The sequence below is a fragment of the Beta vulgaris genome, chromosome 6 (genome assembly GCF_026745355.1).
Source record: "Beta vulgaris subsp. vulgaris cultivar EL10 chromosome 6, EL10.2, whole genome shotgun sequence".
NCBI classification, from domain to species: domain Eukaryota; kingdom Viridiplantae; phylum Streptophyta; class Magnoliopsida; order Caryophyllales; family Amaranthaceae; genus Beta; species Beta vulgaris.
In genome coordinates this window covers 5,090,189-5,108,323 of record NC_079207.1, presented here as the reverse complement: position 1 = coordinate 5,108,323, position 18,135 = coordinate 5,090,189, and the positions used below count along the sequence as shown (strand labels likewise).

At 32.5% G+C, this 18,135-nt stretch overlaps 2 protein-coding genes and 2 pseudogenes across 2 annotated transcripts; all 4 read left to right on the top strand.

Moving 5' to 3' along the window:
* Positions 1-245: 245 nt before the first annotated feature.
* LOC125498258 (mannose/glucose-specific lectin-like) lies at positions 246-1,663 on the top strand. Its single transcript, XM_048646158.2, has 4 exons — positions 246-405; positions 561-761; positions 1,022-1,282; positions 1,471-1,663. Exons 1-4 carry the CDS (start codon positions 385-387, stop codon positions 1,486-1,488), a joined length of 501 nt encoding a protein of 166 aa, XP_048502115.1. The 5' UTR covers positions 246-384; the 3' UTR covers positions 1,489-1,663.
* Positions 1,664-5,473: 3,810 nt separating this feature from the next.
* On the top strand, positions 5,474-6,786 carry LOC125498257 (protein GOS9-like; annotated as a pseudogene).
* Positions 6,787-10,506: 3,720 nt separating this feature from the next.
* Positions 10,507-11,546, top strand: LOC125498256 (mannose/glucose-specific lectin-like; annotated as a pseudogene).
* A 4,244-nt stretch (positions 11,547-15,790) lies between these two features.
* LOC104895162 (mannose/glucose-specific lectin) lies at positions 15,791-16,986 on the top strand. Its single transcript, XM_057395624.1, has 3 exons — positions 15,791-16,057; positions 16,319-16,579; positions 16,768-16,986. Exons 1-3 carry the CDS (start codon positions 15,806-15,808, stop codon positions 16,783-16,785), a joined length of 531 nt encoding a protein of 176 aa, XP_057251607.1. The 5' UTR covers positions 15,791-15,805; the 3' UTR covers positions 16,786-16,986.
* The last annotated feature ends 1,149 nt before the right edge of the window (positions 16,987-18,135 follow it).

Here is an 18,135-nt window from a genome sequence, read left to right as displayed (position 1 = left end):
TTAGTTCTCACAATACTTATTCAAATTACGCTATAGAAATTAAACAAAATCTAGATCCGCGAGTTTAGCACGAACAATCTGATAAAACCAGATAATGATCTGAAACAATCTTAGCGCAAATGTGCAACTTGAACCATAATGGAATAACTCAGTGCGCCAACGAATAAGTAAGTGGAAAGCATCAGATGCATGAGACCAACGGAATATGTTCTTCATGAATCATGATCCAACTGGGTAATAATCATCACGCATGCAGCATAAGTCCCCTAACCTCTTCATGTATAAATACAAGTCAATATATCCTCCTCAACTATAGCACACCACAACACACTTACCATCAAACTTACTACATAACAAGCTCCATCAACTCTCTAAGCTAACAAAATGGCTCAAGCAATCGCCAAGGTGAGTAGTTGCTAATTAATTTGCTAGTCTTTCTCATTCTCTATGCATCGTTCATAATCTATTTACCCGGCCCATTCCCGATTAGTCATTAATTAATATTTAAATGTTTGTCCATATTGTAATATGTATCTTTACTTTATATTGTGTTTTGGCAGAACCAAATTGTTGCCAAGTACGGTCCTTATGGTTCACAATTGCCAGAAAACTACTGCATGATACTCAAAGAATGTGAACAGATCAAAGAAGTTATCATAAGGAGTGGGTACATTGTCGACGCCCTTGGGTTCGTCATATCTAAGCCATGTGGGGGAACTGAAACCAAAATGTTTGGTGGCAATAGCGGAAACGAGTCCAGGGTTGGTACACAATCATAATTTAAAGACAGTTTTGATCTTGCAATTACGTCAATTTTAATAGACGAAGTATTGAAAATATAAAACAGAAAAAAGATGAGAAAATAATTTTTTTCATCGGTATATATTCATAATAGTCTGATTAGGATCACATTACAATATCATCAATCTTATAATTGTAAAATAAATTTTTATCTAGCTTCTTGTGTTTCCAAGAATATTACTAATTTCCTCTTTTTCTTACTTTCCATGCATTTATATAGATCGTGCTCAAGTGTGGTGAATTCATCACACAAATTTCTGGAACATACGGAAACTACAAGTACCAGAACAATGAATGCCTTATTGGTACACTCAAGATACACACCAACCTATGCCCATCAGGATATGGACCATACGGACAAGGAAACGGTATTGACTGTCCACGCAGTTTCTCTTCTCCAGCCCCAATTAGAGGTCCTATTGTTGGATTTTTCGGAAGGCACAACAACTACCTCGAGTCCACTGGAATATTCGTCAATGAGGTATATCCTAATTGCCTTGTTTTAATACAACCGGCTTTGTTTTAGTACCCAACATCTTTAAGAGAAAATTTCCTATGATGCTAATTTAATTGTAATTAAGGCTAAACTATCCAGCTAGACACGTAACAACTAATTTGTTAACCTTACCCTATTTCTAATGCTTTTATTTGTCTTCTTATGAAACTCAGGGAAGCCCATGCGCTTAAGTATGCGGTTGAAGTCTTTGGTTATGAGTATTGATGAATAAATAAGGTGCTTCAACGATGACATACTCCATTTCCTATTGGAAGCCACACACTTATCTTATGTGATGTCTTGTAATAGTGATTTGTACTCATCATCTTGAGGAGCATTGTATTGTTGTCTTGTATGTCTGTTAAATGATATATATAGCTCTTTTTAAAAATATATCTTGGCCTTTCGTATCCTTAAAGCATCATGAACCAGTAATAATGCGAACTATCTAGCGCAAGCTGAAGGTTGAGGACATAAGTTCCTAAAACCCATCAAATTCATACATCCAAAATTATCTTACTCTTGTTCTTTTCACCTGTATTCACTGGAAATTATGATTACTGATTAAAAAATGATAAATACTTATGATTACCGGGAAAAATGGTGAATGTGTGCGTACCTTCATTTTAAAATAGTTGCACCACTTTAACCTATACGCAATTTACAAATTACATTTTGATTGCAATTTTTTAACGAACATATACGAACAAAAGTTATTTTAATATGCTATTGATTTTGTCTTAATGTATGTTTCCAAAATGTTAACCATTACTAATAAATTTTTCATAGATATTATAGTCATAGTTGTACATTAACTAAGCATGATTATTGTCAAAGTGGTAAATCTATACTATACCACAAATGCAGTATATTACTACTTTGTTTCCAAGTAGTTGCTACTCGTAGTTAAGATCATTTTGGAAACATCGCTTATACTTAAGATCCTTTTCTCTAAGGAAAATTAATGTTATGGTTTTCAACTATGGCCAAATATTTGATATAGGTCTCAATCTCAACCATTAATTATACAATAGAGATGCAACATTAAGCTAAGAGATTTAAGAGGAAGTACGACAAAATGTTTTATAAGTAGGCAAACTTATGTCCTCCAATTTCATTAACCAACCCACCACTCGTCTTCTATTTCGTAATGTTATATCCATTTATACTTTGTTTTATCGTGGAAAAAGTTTTACAATACTTTAATCACCTTGTTCCTCGTACACAATCTATTCAGTAAGTTATATCTCTCTTGAAATAAATATAGTAAACTTACATTTTCTTTTGAAATGGTCCATTTTTGCACTTTTCTTGATTTTGGATCCACAGTAAATAGTTAGAATAATGAAAATTGAAGGGGTACAGTATAATGAACTATAAATATGATAAGGGCATTTTTCAGTAGGAAATGAAAATACTATTAATTAATATGCTAAAGTTATGAAGTTAACAGCAAAACCAAATGCATGGTTAATTGGTTACTTGTAATTTGTAATGTACAATGGGGTTCTCCAGCTAGTTCTCTTGCTATCTCTCCAAGGAGAGAGAAAATAGAGAGTCACTTCTTACCCAGTAATGGGGATCTTGGTGCGTCTAGGCCTCTTGGTGTCTCTCCATGGAGACACTTTGAAAAGTGGTTGTTGGGGGAGATACCATTGCGTTGAAAGAGAGATGATTCTCCAATATATGGGGCCCACATACTATTGCAATAACTTAAGTTTTCTTTTCTTCTTGCAACCATTTAATGATATTTTTTATAAAAATAAAACAAAAGATGGTAATAATTATTTTTTCCAACTACTATAATTTCTCTTTAAATATAAAATGAGCCTAATTTTGGATATATTTCATGCACAAAATGATCTACTATCTTTTTTTAATTTAAGAAATTAAATATTAGCATTCAAAATAATTTTTTTAAAGAAAATCCACATTGCATAAATTATGAAAAAGATACTTTTTTTGTAATTATATTTAATTTACATGAAAAAACTTAATTTATAGAACTTTGATCATAATGAAATGAGGTTCATTTATTGATATAGGGACCACCAAACAATAAAAAGTTGAATGAAGAGCTCCTTAAAGAGTTTTAATATTGTTGGGTGTTTTTAGATATAGTTCTTGAGAGTAGCTTGAAAGAGAAAATACATGAGAGAGAGTGGAGAGTTAGTTCGAGAACCATGTACCCATTATGTATGCTACTGGCAATTTCTGTCTTGTAGTATTAGAATCCAGCTTGTCGGCCAATTCAGTAACACAATTTACTTTCCACGTCAAAAATATTAATATCAGTTATTTTCCTCCACTCCCATGCATGCACTGATGCACGTCTCTCGCTCTGCTCTTAATATTGTCTTCTTTTCCATCTCAATTTGGCTTTCTATTTCAACATAAATTAGGTCTATTGATACATAGTCCCATAGTACTCTATTATTAGAAAAAGTTTTATAGGTCTTTATTGCACAACTTTAATTTTGATCCTTATTATTTTCAACTGTATAGTTAAAAAAAAAAAAGATATTGAAATTTAAAATAAACCTATCAAGATCTTACATACATATTACAATTTTAATCTCTATGTGAGTAATGAATTTCAAACTCCGACAACAAAACATATGTGTAAATATTAGTTGAAAGGATGGTGATCTTTATTTATAATCCTAATTTATAAAAAGTGGGCGACTAAAATCTATAACTTTGATCCTTTTAAGTGCTTTACCCACCCTGATCCAATATAATTAAATCAATTCTTTAAGCATATCAAACAAAAATAGTTTTCAATGTAATCCTTTTTTATGATATTACACGATCCTTTGATTTGAAAATGAATTATTTTCGAAAATTGACCCCACGGGCCACAAGAGAATAAATGGTTACAATTTAGCCAACATGGATTACATATTGGTTAACAATAATTACAACAAATTTTTTTTATATTCTCATACAAGAATTATACTCGTGAAAACCCAATGCAACCACAAGAAGAGAAAAATGATCTTTGTGAGGAAGAGAGAGTTAGAGAAAAGTCAATACCGAACAACCGTTTGTAATTAATCTGAAACCCCAAATAAGGTGAATATTGTAATTAAAATTCGTGGAACTGGGGAAATATTATTACTATGAAGTTGTTTTTCCACAAAATTCTGTTTTCAAGAAGTATATGCTTACTGTAATGTGTGATAGTCAAGCATAAGAGAAATAAAAATATTCTCTGTTCACCACTTCTCCAATATTCTATAGTAGATTATCTTGCCTTTCCTCAACAAAAAGTGACATCTTAAAGATCCTGAAAAAGCAAAGGGATAAGTTAATAAAAAATGTAGGGAATGATATGCTCTTCTGCTCAGCACCCGCCACATGAAGAAGTTATTGTAGAGAGATGGTGGGCATGACCTCAATTCCTCTTTTTATTTTTAGACGAATTGATTCTTTCTTCTATCGACACTCAACGCACATCTTTCGACTCTGCGAATAAAATTAATTTTATTAGTTTATTGTTATATATGTTTGCAAATATTCGAAGATGGTGGATGTTATGTTCAAATTTCTAGATGAGAACTAATTAAGCATTCGAGAAAATTATTCGTCATACAGAATTCACCGTTTTTTGAACGCTTCAGAATAAGTGTATTCCTGTAAGTTGTAACATCAGTAATTATGTACGTGGCAGTCGGTCCTCGTTAAGTTCCTTCTTGGTTTATGCTCTAGTGGGGAAGTAGTGGTCTATGCTCTAGTCTAGTAGAAGATTAAGCAAATTAACTAAAACAGTAAAACTCAACCTAGTACCACCGTCCAACCTTATTTAGTTCTCACAATACTTATTCAAATTACGCTATAGAAATTAAACAAAATCTAGATCCGCGAGTTTAGCACGAACAATCTGATAAAACCAGATAATGATCTGAAACAATCTTAGCGCAAATGTGCAACTTGAACCATAATGGAATAACTCAGTGCGCCAACGAATAAGTAAGTGGAAAGCATCAGATGCATGATGGACCAACGGAATATGTTCTTCATGAATCATGATCCAACTGGGTAATAATCATCACGCATGCAGCATAAGTCCCCTAACCTCTTCATGTATAAATACAAGTCAATATATCCTCCTCAACTATAGCACACCACAACACACTTACCATCAAACTTACTACATAACAAGCTCCATCAACTCTCTAAGCTAACAAAATGGCTCAAGCAATCGCCAAGTGAGTAGTTGCTAATTAATTTGCTAGTCTTTTTCATTCTCTATGCATCATTCATAATATATTTACCCGGCCCATTCCCATTAGTCATTAATTAATATTTAAATGTTTGTCCATATTGTAATATGTATCTTTACTTTATATTGTGTTTTGGCAGAACCAAATTGTTGCCAAGTACGGTCCTTATGGTTCACAATTGCCAGAAAACTACTGCATGATACTCCAAGAAGTGAACAGATCAAAGAAGTTATCATAAGGAGTGGGTACATTGTCGACGCCCTTGGGTTCGTCATATCTAAGCCATGTGGGGGAACTGAAACCAAAATGTTTGGTGGCAATAGCGGAAACGAGTCCAGGGTTGGTACACAATCATAATATTAAAGACAGTTTTGATCTTGCAATTACGTAATTTTAATAGACGAAGTATTGAAAATATAAAACAGAAAAAGATGAAGAAAATAATTTTTTTCATCGGTATATATTCATAATAGTCTGATTAGGATCACATTACAATATCATCAATCTTATAATTGTAAAATAAATTTTTATCTAGCTTCTTGTGTTTCCAAGAATATTACTAATTTCCTCTTTTCTTACTTTCCATGCATTTATATAGATCGTGCTCAAGTGTGGTGAATTCATCACACAAATTTCTGGAACATACGGAAACTACAAGTACCAGAACAATGAATGCCTTATTGGTACACTCAAGATACACACAACCTATGCCCATCAGGATATGGACCATACGGACAAGGAAACGGTATTGACTGTCCACGCAGTTTCTCTTCTCCAGCCCCAATTAGAGGTCCTATTGTTGGATTTTTCGGAAGGCACAACAACTACCTCGAGTCCACTGGAATATTCGTCAATGAGGTATATCCTAATTGCCTTGTTTTAATACAACCGGCTTTGTTTTAGTACCCAACATCTTTAAGAGAAAATTTCCTATGATGCTAATTTAATTGTAATTAAGGCTAAACTATCCAGCTAGACACGTAACAACTAATTTGTTAACCTTACCCTATTTTAATGCTTTTATTTGTCTTCTTATGAAACTCAGGGAAGCCCATGCGCTTAAGTATGCGGTTGAAGTCTTTGGTTATGAGTATGATGAATAAATAAGGTGCTTCAACGATGACATACTCCATTTCCTATTGGAAGCCACACACTTATCTTATGTGATGTCTTGTAATAGTGATTTGTACTCATCATCTTGAGGAGCATTGTATTGTTGTCTTGTATGTCTGTTAAATGATATATAAGCTCTTTTTAAAAATATATCTTGGCCTTTCGTATCCTTAAAGCATCATGAACCAGTAATAATGCGAACTATCTAGCGCAAGCTGAAGGTTGAGGACATAAGTTCCTAAAACCCATCAAATTCATACATCCAAAATTATCTTACTCTTGTTCTTTTCACCTGTATTCACTGGAAATTATGATTACTGATTAAAAAAATGATAAATACTTATGATTACCGGGAAAAATGAGTGAATGTGTGCGCTACCTTCATTTTAAAATAGTTGCACCCCAACTTATACCTATACGCAATTTACAAATTACATTTTGATTGCAATTTTTAACGAACATATACGAACAAAAGTTATTTAATATGCTATTGATTTTGTCTTAATGTATGTTTCCAAAATGTTAACCATTACTAATAAATTTTTCATAGATATTTATAGTCATAGTTGTACATTAACTAAGCATGATTATTGTCAAAGTGGTAAATCTATACTATACCACAAATGCAGTATATTACTACTTTGTTTCCAAGTAGTTGCTACTCGTAGTTAAGATCATTTTGGAAACATCGCTTATACTTAAGATCCTTTTCTCTAAGGAAAATTAATGTTATGGTTTTCAACTATGGCCAAATATTTGATATAGGTCTCAATCTCAACCATTAATTATACAATAGAGATGCAACATTAAGCTAAGAGATTTAAGAGGAAGTACGACAAAATGTTTTATAAGTAGGCAAACTTATGTCCTCCAATTTCATTAACCAACCCACCACTCGTCTTCTATTTCGTAATGTTATATCCATTTATACTTTGTTTTATCGTGGAAAAAGTTTTACAATACTTTAATCACCTTGTTCCTCGTACACAATCTATTCAGTAAGTTGTATATCTCTGTTAAAATAAATATAGTAAACCTACACTTTCTTTTGGAGTGGTCCATTTTTGCACTTTTCTTGATTTTGGATCCACAATAAATAGTTAGAACAATGAAAATTGAAGGGGGTACAGTATAATGAACTATAAATATGATAAGGGCATTTTTCAGTAGGAAATGAAAATACTATTAATTAATATGCTAAAGTTATGAAGTTAACAGCAAAACCAAATGCATGGTTAATTGGTTACTTGTAATTTGTAATGTACAATGGGTTCTCCAGCTAGTTCTCTTGCTATCTCTCCAAGGAGAGAGAAAATAGAGAGTCACTTCTTACCCAGTAATGGGGATCTTGGGTGCGTCTAGGCCTCTTGGGTGTCTCTCCATGGAGACACTTTGAAAAGTGGTTGTTGGGGGAGATACCATTGCGTTGAAAGAGAGATGATTCTCCAATATATGGGGCCCACATACTATTGCAATAACTTAAGTTTTCTTTTCTTCTTGCAACCATTTAATGATATTTTTTATAAAAATAAAACAAAAGATGGTAATAATTATTTTTCCCAACAACTATAATTTTTCTTTAAATATAAAATGAGCCTAATATTGGATATATTTCATGCACAAAATGATCTACTATCTTTTTTTAATTTAAGAAATTAAATATTAGCATTCAAAATAATTTTTTTAAAGAAAATCCACATTGCATAAATTATGAAAAAGATACTTTTTTTGTAATTATATTTAATTTACATGAAAAAACTTAATTTATAGAACTTTGATCATAATGAAATGAGGTTCATTTATTGATATAGGGACCACCAAACAATAAAAAGTTGAATGAAGAGCTCCTTAAAGAGTTTTAATATTGTTGGGTGTTTTTAGATATAGTTCTTGAGAGTAGCTTGAAGAGAGAAAATACATGAGAGAGAGTGGAGAGTTAGTTCGAGAACCATGTACCCATTATGTATGCTACTGGCAATTTCTGTCTTGTAGTATTAGAGATCCAGCTTGTCGGCCAATTCAGTAACACAATTTACTTTCCACGTCAAAAAATTAATATCAGTTATTTTCCTCCACTCCCATGCATGCACTGATGCACGTCTCTCGCTCTGCTCTTAATATTGTCTTCTTTTCCATCTCAATTTGGCTTTCTATTTCAACATAAATTAGGTCTATTGATACATAGTCCCATAGTACTCTATTATTAGAAAAAGTTTATAGGTCTTTATTGCACAACTTTAATTTTGATCCTTATTATTTTCAACTGTATAGTTAAAAAAAAAAAGATATTGAAATTTAAAATAAACTATCAAGATCTTACATACATATTACAATTTTAATCTCTATGTGAGTAATGAATTTCAAACTCCGACAACAAAACATATGTGTAAATATTAGTTGAAAGGATGGTGATCTTTATTTATAATCCTAATTTATAAAAAGTGGGCGACTAAAATCTATAACTTTGATCCTTTTAAGTGCTTTACCCACCCTGATCCAATATAATTAAATCAATTCTTTAAGCATATCAAACAAAAATAGTTTTCAATGTAATCCTTTTTTATGATATTACACGATCCTTTGATTTGAAAATGAATTATTTTCGAAAATTGACCCCACGGGCCACAAGAGAATAAATGGTTACAATTTAGCCAACATGGATTACATATTGGTTAACAATAATTACAACAAATTTTTTTATATTCTCATACAAGAATTATACTCGTGAAACCCAATGCAACCACAAGAAAGAAAAATGATCTTTGTGAGGAAGAGAGAGTTAGAGAAAAGTCAATACCGAACAACCGTTTGTAATTAATCTGAAACCCCAAATAAGGTGAATATTGTAATTAAAATTCGTGGAACTGGGGAAATATTATTACTATGAAGTTGTTTTTCCCACAAAATTCTGTTTTTCAAGAAGTATATAGCTTACTGTAATGTGTGATAGTCAAGCATAAGAGAAATAAAAATATTCTCTGTTCACCACTTCTCCAATATTCTATAGTAGATTATCTTGCCTTTCCTCAACAAAAAGTGACATCTTAAAGATCCTGAAAAAGCAAAGGGATAAGTTAATAAAAAAATGTAGGGAATGATATGCTCTTCTGCTCAGCACCCGCCACATGAAGAAGTTATTGTAGAGAGATGGTGGGCATGACCTCAATTCCTCTTTTTATTTTTAGACGAATTGATTCTTATCTTCTATCGACACTCAACGCACATCTTTCGACTCTGCGAATAAAATTAATTTTATTAGTTTATTGTTATATATGTTTGCAAATATTCGAAGATGGTGGATGTTATGTTCAAATTTCTAGATGAGAACTAATTAAGCATTCGAGAAAATTATTCGTCATACAGAATTCACCGTTTTTTGAACGCTTCAGAATAAGTGTATTCCTGTAAGTTGTAACATCAGTAATTATGTACGTGGCAGTCGGTCCTCGTTAAGTTCCTTCTTGGTTATGCTCCTAGTGGGGAAGTAGTGGTCTATGCTCTAGTCTAGTAGAAGATTAAGCAAATTAACTAAAACAGTAAAACTCAACCTAGTACCACCGTCCAACCTTATTTAGTTCTCACAATACTTATTCAAATTACGCTATAGAAATTAAACAAAATCTAGATCCGCGAGTTTAGCACGAACAATCTGATAAAACCAGATAATGATCTGAAACAATCTTAGCGCAAATGTGCAACTTGAACCATAATGGAATAACTCAGTGCGCCAACGAATAAGTAAGTGGAAAGCATCAGATGCATGATGGACCAACGGAATATGTTCTTCATGAATCATGATCCAACTGGGTAATAATCATCACGCATGCAGCATAAGTCCCCTAACCTCTTCATGTATAAATACAAGTCAATATATCCTCCTCAACTATAGCACACCACAACACACTTACCATCAAACTTACTACATAACAAGCTCCATCAATCTCTAAGCTAACAAAATGGCTCAAGCAATCGCCAAGGTGAGTAGTTGCTAATTAATTTGCTAGTCTTTCTCATTCTCTATGCATCGTTCATAATCTATTTACCCGGCCCATTCCCGATTAGTCATTAATTAATATTTAAATGTTTGTCCATATTGTAATATGTATCTTTACTTTATATTGTGTTTTGGCAGAACCAAATTGTTGCCAAGTACGGTCCTTATGGTTCACAATTGCCAGAAAACTACTGCATGATACTCAAAGAATGTGAACAGATCAAAGAAGTTATCATAAGGAGTGGGTACATTGTCGACGCCCTTGGGTTCGTCATATCTAAGCCATGTGGGGGAACTGAAACCAAAATGTTTGGTGGCAATAGCGGAAACGAGTCCAGGGTTGGTACACAATCATAATATTAAAGACAGTTTTGATCTTGCAATTACGTATTTTAATAGACGAAGTTTTGAAAATATAAAACAGAAAAAAGATGAGAAAATAATTTTTTTCATCGGTATATATTCATAATAGTCTGATTAGGATCACATTACAATATCATCAATCTTATAATTGTAAAATAAATTTTTATCTAGCTTCTTGTGTTTCCAAGAATATTACTAATTTCCCCTTTTCTTACTTTCCATGCATTTATATAGATCGTGCTCAAGTGTGGTGAATTCATCACACAAATTTCTGGAACATACGGAAACTACAAGTACCAGAACAATGAATGCCTTATTGGTACACTCAAGATACACACCAACCTATGCCCATCAGGATATGGACCATACGGACAAGGAAACGGTATTGACTGTCCACGCAGTTTCTCTTCTCCAGCCCCAATTAGAGGTCCTATTGTTGGATTTTTCGGAAGGCAACAACTACCTCGAGTCCACTGGAATATTCGTCAATGAGGTATATCCTAATTGCCTTGTTTTAATACAACCGGCTTTGTTTTAGTACCCAACATCTTTAAGAGAAAATTTCCTATGATGCTAATTTAATTGTAATTAAGGCTAAACTATCCAGCTAGACACGTAACAACTAATTTGTTAACCTTACCCTATTTCTAATGCTTTTATTTGTCTTCTTATGAAACTCAGGGAAGCCCATGCGCTTAAGTATGCGGTTGAAGTCTTTGGTTATGAGTATTGATGAATAAATAAGGTGCTTCAACGATGACATATCTCCATTTCCTATTGGAAGCCACACACTTATCTTTATTTGTCTTGTAATAGTGATTTGTACTCATCATCTTGAGGAGCATTGTATTGTTGTCTTGTATGTCTGTTAAATGATATATAAGCTCTTTTTAAAAATATATCTTGGCCTTTCGTATCCTTAAAGCATCATGAACCAGTAATAATGCGAACTATCTAGCGCAAGCTGAAGGTTGAGGACATAAGTTCCTAAAACCCATCAAATTCATACATCCAAAATTATCTTACTCTTGTTCTTTTCACCTGTATTCACTGGAAATTATGATTACTGATTAAAAAAATGATAAATACTTATGATTACCGGGAAAAATGGTGAATGTGTGCGCTACCTTCATTTTAAAATAGTTGCACCACTTTAACCTATACGCAATTTACAAATTACATTTTGATTGCAATTTTTAACGAACATATACGAACAAAAGTTATTTAATATGCTATTGATTTTGTCTTAATGTATGTTTCCAAAATGTTAACCATTACTAATAAATTTTTCATAGATATTTATAGTCATAGTTGTACATTAACTAAGCATGATTATTGTCAAAGTGGTAAATCTATACTATACCACAAATGCAGTATATTACTACTTTGTTTCCAAGTAGTTGCTACTCGTAGTTAAGATCATTTTGGAAACATCGCTTATACTTAAGATCCTTTTCTCTAAGGAAAATTAATGTTATGGTTTTCAACTATGGCCAAATATTTGATATAGGTCTCAATCTCAACCATTAATTATACAATAGAGATGCAACATTAAGCTAAGAGATTTAAGAGGAAGTACGACAAGATGTTTTATAAGTAGGCAAATTATGTCCTCCAATTTCATTAACCAACCCACCACTCGTCTTCTATTTCGTAATGTTATATCCATTTATACTTTGTTTTATCGTGGAAAAAGTTTTACAATACTTTAATCACCTTGTTCCTCGTACACAATCTATTCAGTAAGTTGTATATCTCTGTTAAAATAAATATAGTAAACCTACACTTTCTTTTGGAGTGGTCCATTTTTGCACTTTTCTTGATTTTGGATCCACAATAAATAGTTAGAACAATGAAAATTGAAGGGGGTACAGTATAATGAACTATAAATATGATAAGGGCATTTTTCAGTAGGAAATGAAAATACATTAATTAATATGCTAAAGTTATGAAGTTAACAGCAAAACCAAATGCATGGTTAATTGGTTACTTGTAATTTGTAATGTACAATGGGGTTCTCCAGCTAGTTCTCTTGCTATCTCTCCAAGGAGAGAGAAAATAGAGAGTCACTTCTTACCCAGTAATGGGGATCTTGGGTGCGTCTAGGCCTCTTGGGTGTCTCTCCATGGAGACACTTTGAAAAGTGGTTGTTGGGGGAGATACCATTGCGTTGAAAGAGAGATGATTCTCCAATATATGGGGCCCACATACTATTGCAATAACTTAAGTTTTCTTTTCTTCTTGCAACCATTTAATGATATTTTTTATAAAAATAAAACAAAAGATGGTAATAATTATTTTTTCCAACTACTATAATTTTTTTTACATATAAAATGAGCCTAATTTTGGATATATTTCATGCACAAAATGATCTACTATCTTTTTTTAATTTAAGAAATTAAATATTAGCATTCAAAATAATTTTTTTAAAGAAAATCCACATTGCATAAATTATGAAAAAGATACTTTTTTTTGTAATTATATTTAATTTACATGAAAAACTTAATTTATAGAACTTTGATCATAATGAAATGAGGTTCATTTATTGATATAGGGACCACCAACAAAAAGTTGAATGAAGAGCTCCTTAAAGAGTTTTAATTATTGTTGGGTGTTTTTAGATATAGTTCTTGAGAGTAGCTTGAAGAGAGAAAACATGAGAGAGAGTGGAGAGTTAGTTCGAGAACCATGTACCCATTATGTATGCTACTGGCAATTTCTGTCTTGTAGTATTAGAGATCCAGCTTGTCGGCCATTCAGTAACACAATTTACTTTCCACGTCAAAAATATTAATATCAGTTATTTTCCTCCACTCCCATGCATGCACTGATGCACGTCTCTCGCTCTGCTCTTAATATTGTCTTCTTTTCCATCTCATTTGGCTTTCTATTTCAACATAAATTAGGTCTATTGATACATAGTCCCATAGTATCTATTATTAGAAAAAGTTTATAGGTCTTTATTGCACAACTTTAATTTTGATCCTTATTATTTTAACTGTATAGTTAAAAAAAAAAAATATTGAAATTTAAAATAAACCTATCAAGATCTTACATACATATTACATTTTAATCTCTATGTGAGTAATGAATTTCAAACTCCGACAACAAAACATATGTGTAAATATTAGTTGAAAGGATGGTGATCTTTATTTATAATCCTAATTTATAGAAAGTGGGCGACTAAAATCAATAACTTTGATCCTTTTAAGTGCTTTCACCCACCCTGATCCAATATAATTAAATCAATTCTTTAAGCATATCAAACAAAAATAGTTTTCAATGTAATCTTTTTATGATATTAGATCCTTTGATTTGAAAATGGAATTCTTTTCGAAAATTGACCCCACGGGCCACAAGAGAATAAATGGTTACAATTTAGCCAACATGGATTACATATTGGTTAACAATAATTACAACAAATTATTTTTATATTCTCATACAAGAATTATACTCGTGAAAACCCAATGCAACCACAAGAAGAGAAAAATGATCTTTGTGAGGAAGAGAGAGTTAGAGAAAAGTCAATACCGAACAACCGTTTGTAATTAATCTGAAACCCCAAATAAGGTGAATATTGTAATTAAAATTCGTGGAACTGGGGAAATATTATTACTATGAAGTTGTTTTTCCCACAAAATTCTGTTTTTCAAGAAGTATATAGCTTACTGTAATGTGTGATAGTCAAGCATAAGAGAAATAAAAATATTCTCTGTTCACCACTTCTCCAATATTCTATAGTAGATTATCTTGCCTTTCCTCAACAAAAAGTGACATCTTAAAGATCCTGAAAAAGCAAAGGGATAAGTTAATAAAAAAATGTAGGGAATGATATGCTCTTCTGCTCAGCACCCGCCACATGAAGAAGTATTGTAGAGAGATGGTGGGCATGACCTCAATTCCTCTTTTTATTTTTAGACGAATTGATTCTTATCTTCTATCGACACTCAACGCACATCTTTCGACTCTGCGAATAAAATTAATTTTATTAGTTTATTGTTATATATGTTTGCAAATATTCGAAGATGGTGGATGTTATGTTCAAATTTCTAGATGAGAACTAATTAAGCATTCGAGAAAATTATTCGTCATACAGAATTCACCGTTTTTTGAACGCTTCAGAATAAGTGTATTCCTGTAAGTTGTAACATCAGTAATTATGTACGTGGCAGTCGGTCCTCGTTAAGTTCCTTCTTGGTTTATGCTCCTAGTGGGGAAGTAGTGGTCTATGCTCTAGTCTAGTAGAAGATTAAGCAAATTAACTAAAACAGTAAAACTCAACCTAGTACCACCGTCCAACCTTATTTAGTTCTCACAATACTTATTCAAATTACGCTATAGAAATTAAACAAAATCTAGATCCGCGAGTTTAGCACGAACAATCTGATAAAACCAGATAATGATCTGAAACAATCTTAGCGCAAATGTGCAACTTGAACCATAATGGAATAACTCAGTGCGCCAACGAATAAGTAAGTGGAAAGCATCAGATGCATGATGGACCAACGGAATATGTTCTTCATGAATCATGATCCAACTGGGTAATATCATCACGCATGCAGCATAAGTCCCCTAACCTCTTCATGTATAAATACAAGTCAATATATCCTTCAACTATAGCACACCACAACACACTTACCATCAAACTTACTACATAACAAGCTCCATCAACTCTCTAAGCTAACAAAATGGCTCAAGCAATCGCCAAGGTGAGTAGTTGCTAATTAATTTGCTAGTCTTTCTCATTCTCTATGCATCGTTCATAATCTATTTACCCGGCCCATTCCCGATTAGTCATTAATTAATATTTAAATGTTTGTCCATATTGTAATATGTATCTTTACTTTATATTGTGTTTTGGCAAACCAAATTGTTGCCAAGTACGGTCCTTATGGTTCACAATTGCCAGAAAACTACTGCATGATACTCAAAGAATGTGAACAGATCAAAGAAGTTATCATAAGGAGTGGGTACATTGTCGACGCCCTTGGGTTCGTCATATCTAAGCCATGTGGGGGAACTGAAACCAAAATGTTTGGTGGCAATAGCGGAAACGAGTCCAGGGTTGGTACACAATCATAATATTCAAGACAGTTTTGATCTTGCAATTACGTGAATTTTAGTAGACGAAGTTTTGAAAATATAAAACAGAAAAAAGATGAGAAAATAATTTTTTTCATCGGTATATATTCATAATAGTCTGATTAGGATCACATTACAATATCATCAATCTTATAATTGTAAAATAAATTTTTATCTAGCTTCTTGTGTTTCCAAGAATATTACTAATTTCCTCTTTTTCTTACTTTCCATGCATTTATATAGATCGTGCTCAAGTGTGGTGAATTCATCACACAAATTTCTGGAACATACGGAAACTACAAGTACCAGAACAATGAATGCCTTATTGGTACACTCAAGATACACACCAACCTATGCCCATCAGGATATGGACCATACGGACAAGGAAACGGTATTGACTGTCCACGCAGTTTCTCTTCTCCAGCCCCAATTAGAGGTCCTATTGTTGGATTTTTCGGAAGGCACAACAACTACCTCGAGTCCACTGGAATATTCGTCAATGAGGTATATCCTAATTGCCTTGTTTTAATACAACCGGCTTTGTTTTAGTACCCAACATCTTTAAGAGAAAATTTCCTATGATGCTAATTTAATTGTAATTAAGGCTAAACTATCCAGCTAGACACGTAACAACTAATTTGTTAACCTTACCCTATTTCTAATGCTTTTATTTGTCTTCTTATGAAACTCAGGGAAGCCCATGCGCTTAAGTATGCGGTTGAAGTCTTTGGTTATGAGTATTGATGAATAAATAAGGTGCTTCAACGATGACATACTCCATTTCCTATTGGAAGCCACACACTTATCTTATGTGATGTCTTGTAATAGTGATTTGTACTCATCATCTTGAGGAGCATTGTATTGTTGTCTTGTATGTCTGTTAAATGATATATAAGCTCTTTTTAAAAATATATCTTGGCCTTTCGTATCCTTAAAGCATCATGAACCAGTAATAATGCGAACTATCTAGCGCAAGCTGAAGGTTGAGGACATAAGTTCCTAAAACCCATCAAATTCATACATCCAAAATTATCTTACTCTTGTTCTTTTCACCTGTATTCACTGGAAATTATGATTACTGATTAAAAAAATGATAAATACTTATGATTACCGGGAAAAATGGTGAATGTGTGCGCTACCTTCATTTTAAAATAGTTGCACCACTTTAACCTATACGCAATTTACAAATTACATTTTGATTGCAATTTTTAACGAACATATACGAACAAAAGTTATTTAATATGCTATTGATTTTGTCTTAATGTATGTTTCCAAAATGTTAACCATTACTAATAAATTTTTCATAGATATTTATAGTCATAGTTGTACATTAACTAAGCATGATTATTGTCAAAGTGGTACAGCTATACTATACCACAAATGCAGTATATTACTACTTTGTTTCCAAGTAGTTGCTACTCGTAGTTAAGATCATTTTGGAAACATCGCTTATACTTAAGATCCTTTTCTCTAAGGAAAATTAATGTTATGGTTTTCAACTATGGCCAAATATTTGATATAGGTCTCAATCTCAACCATTAATTATACAATAGAGATGCAACATTAAGCTAAGAGATTTAAGAGGAAGTACGACAAAATGTTTTATAAGTAGGCAAACTTATGTCCTCCAATTTCATTAACCAACCCACCACTCGTCTTCTATTTCGTAATGTTATATCCATTTATACTTTGTTTTATCGTGGAATCACCTTGTTCCTCGTACACAATCTATTCAGTAAGTTGTATATCTCTGTTAAAATAAATATAGTAAACCTACACTTTCTTTTGGAGTGGTCCATTTTTGCACTTTTCTTGATTTTGGATCCACAATAAATAGTTAGAACAATGAAAATTGAAGGGGTACAGTATAATGAACTATAAATATGATAAGGGCATTTTTCAGTAGGAAATGAAAATACTATTAATTAATATGCTAAAGTTATGAAGTTAACAGCAAAACCAAATGCATGGTTAATTGGTTACTTGTAATTTGTAATGTACAATGGGGTTCTCCAGCTAGTTCTCTTGCTATCTCTCCAAGGAGAGAGAAAATAGAGAGT

Excerpts from the sequence above, each read along its gene's own strand:
- LOC104895162 (XM_057395624.1), top strand. The coding sequence starts at position 15,806 with ATGTTTGTCCATATTGTAATATGTATCTTTACTTTATATTGTGTTTTG. Across the intron at positions 16,058-16,318 it reads ATAGCGGAAACGAGTCCAGG|ATCGTGCTCAAGTGTGGTGA; the intron begins GTTGGTACACAA and ends GCATTTATATAG.
- LOC125498258 (XM_048646158.2), top strand. The coding sequence starts at position 385 with ATGGCTCAAGCAATCGCCAAG. Across the intron at positions 406-560 it reads TGGCTCAAGCAATCGCCAAG|AACCAAATTGTTGCCAAGTA; the intron begins GTGAGTAGTTGC and ends GTGTTTTGGCAG. Across the intron at positions 762-1,021 it reads ATAGCGGAAACGAGTCCAGG|ATCGTGCTCAAGTGTGGTGA; the intron begins GTTGGTACACAA and ends GCATTTATATAG.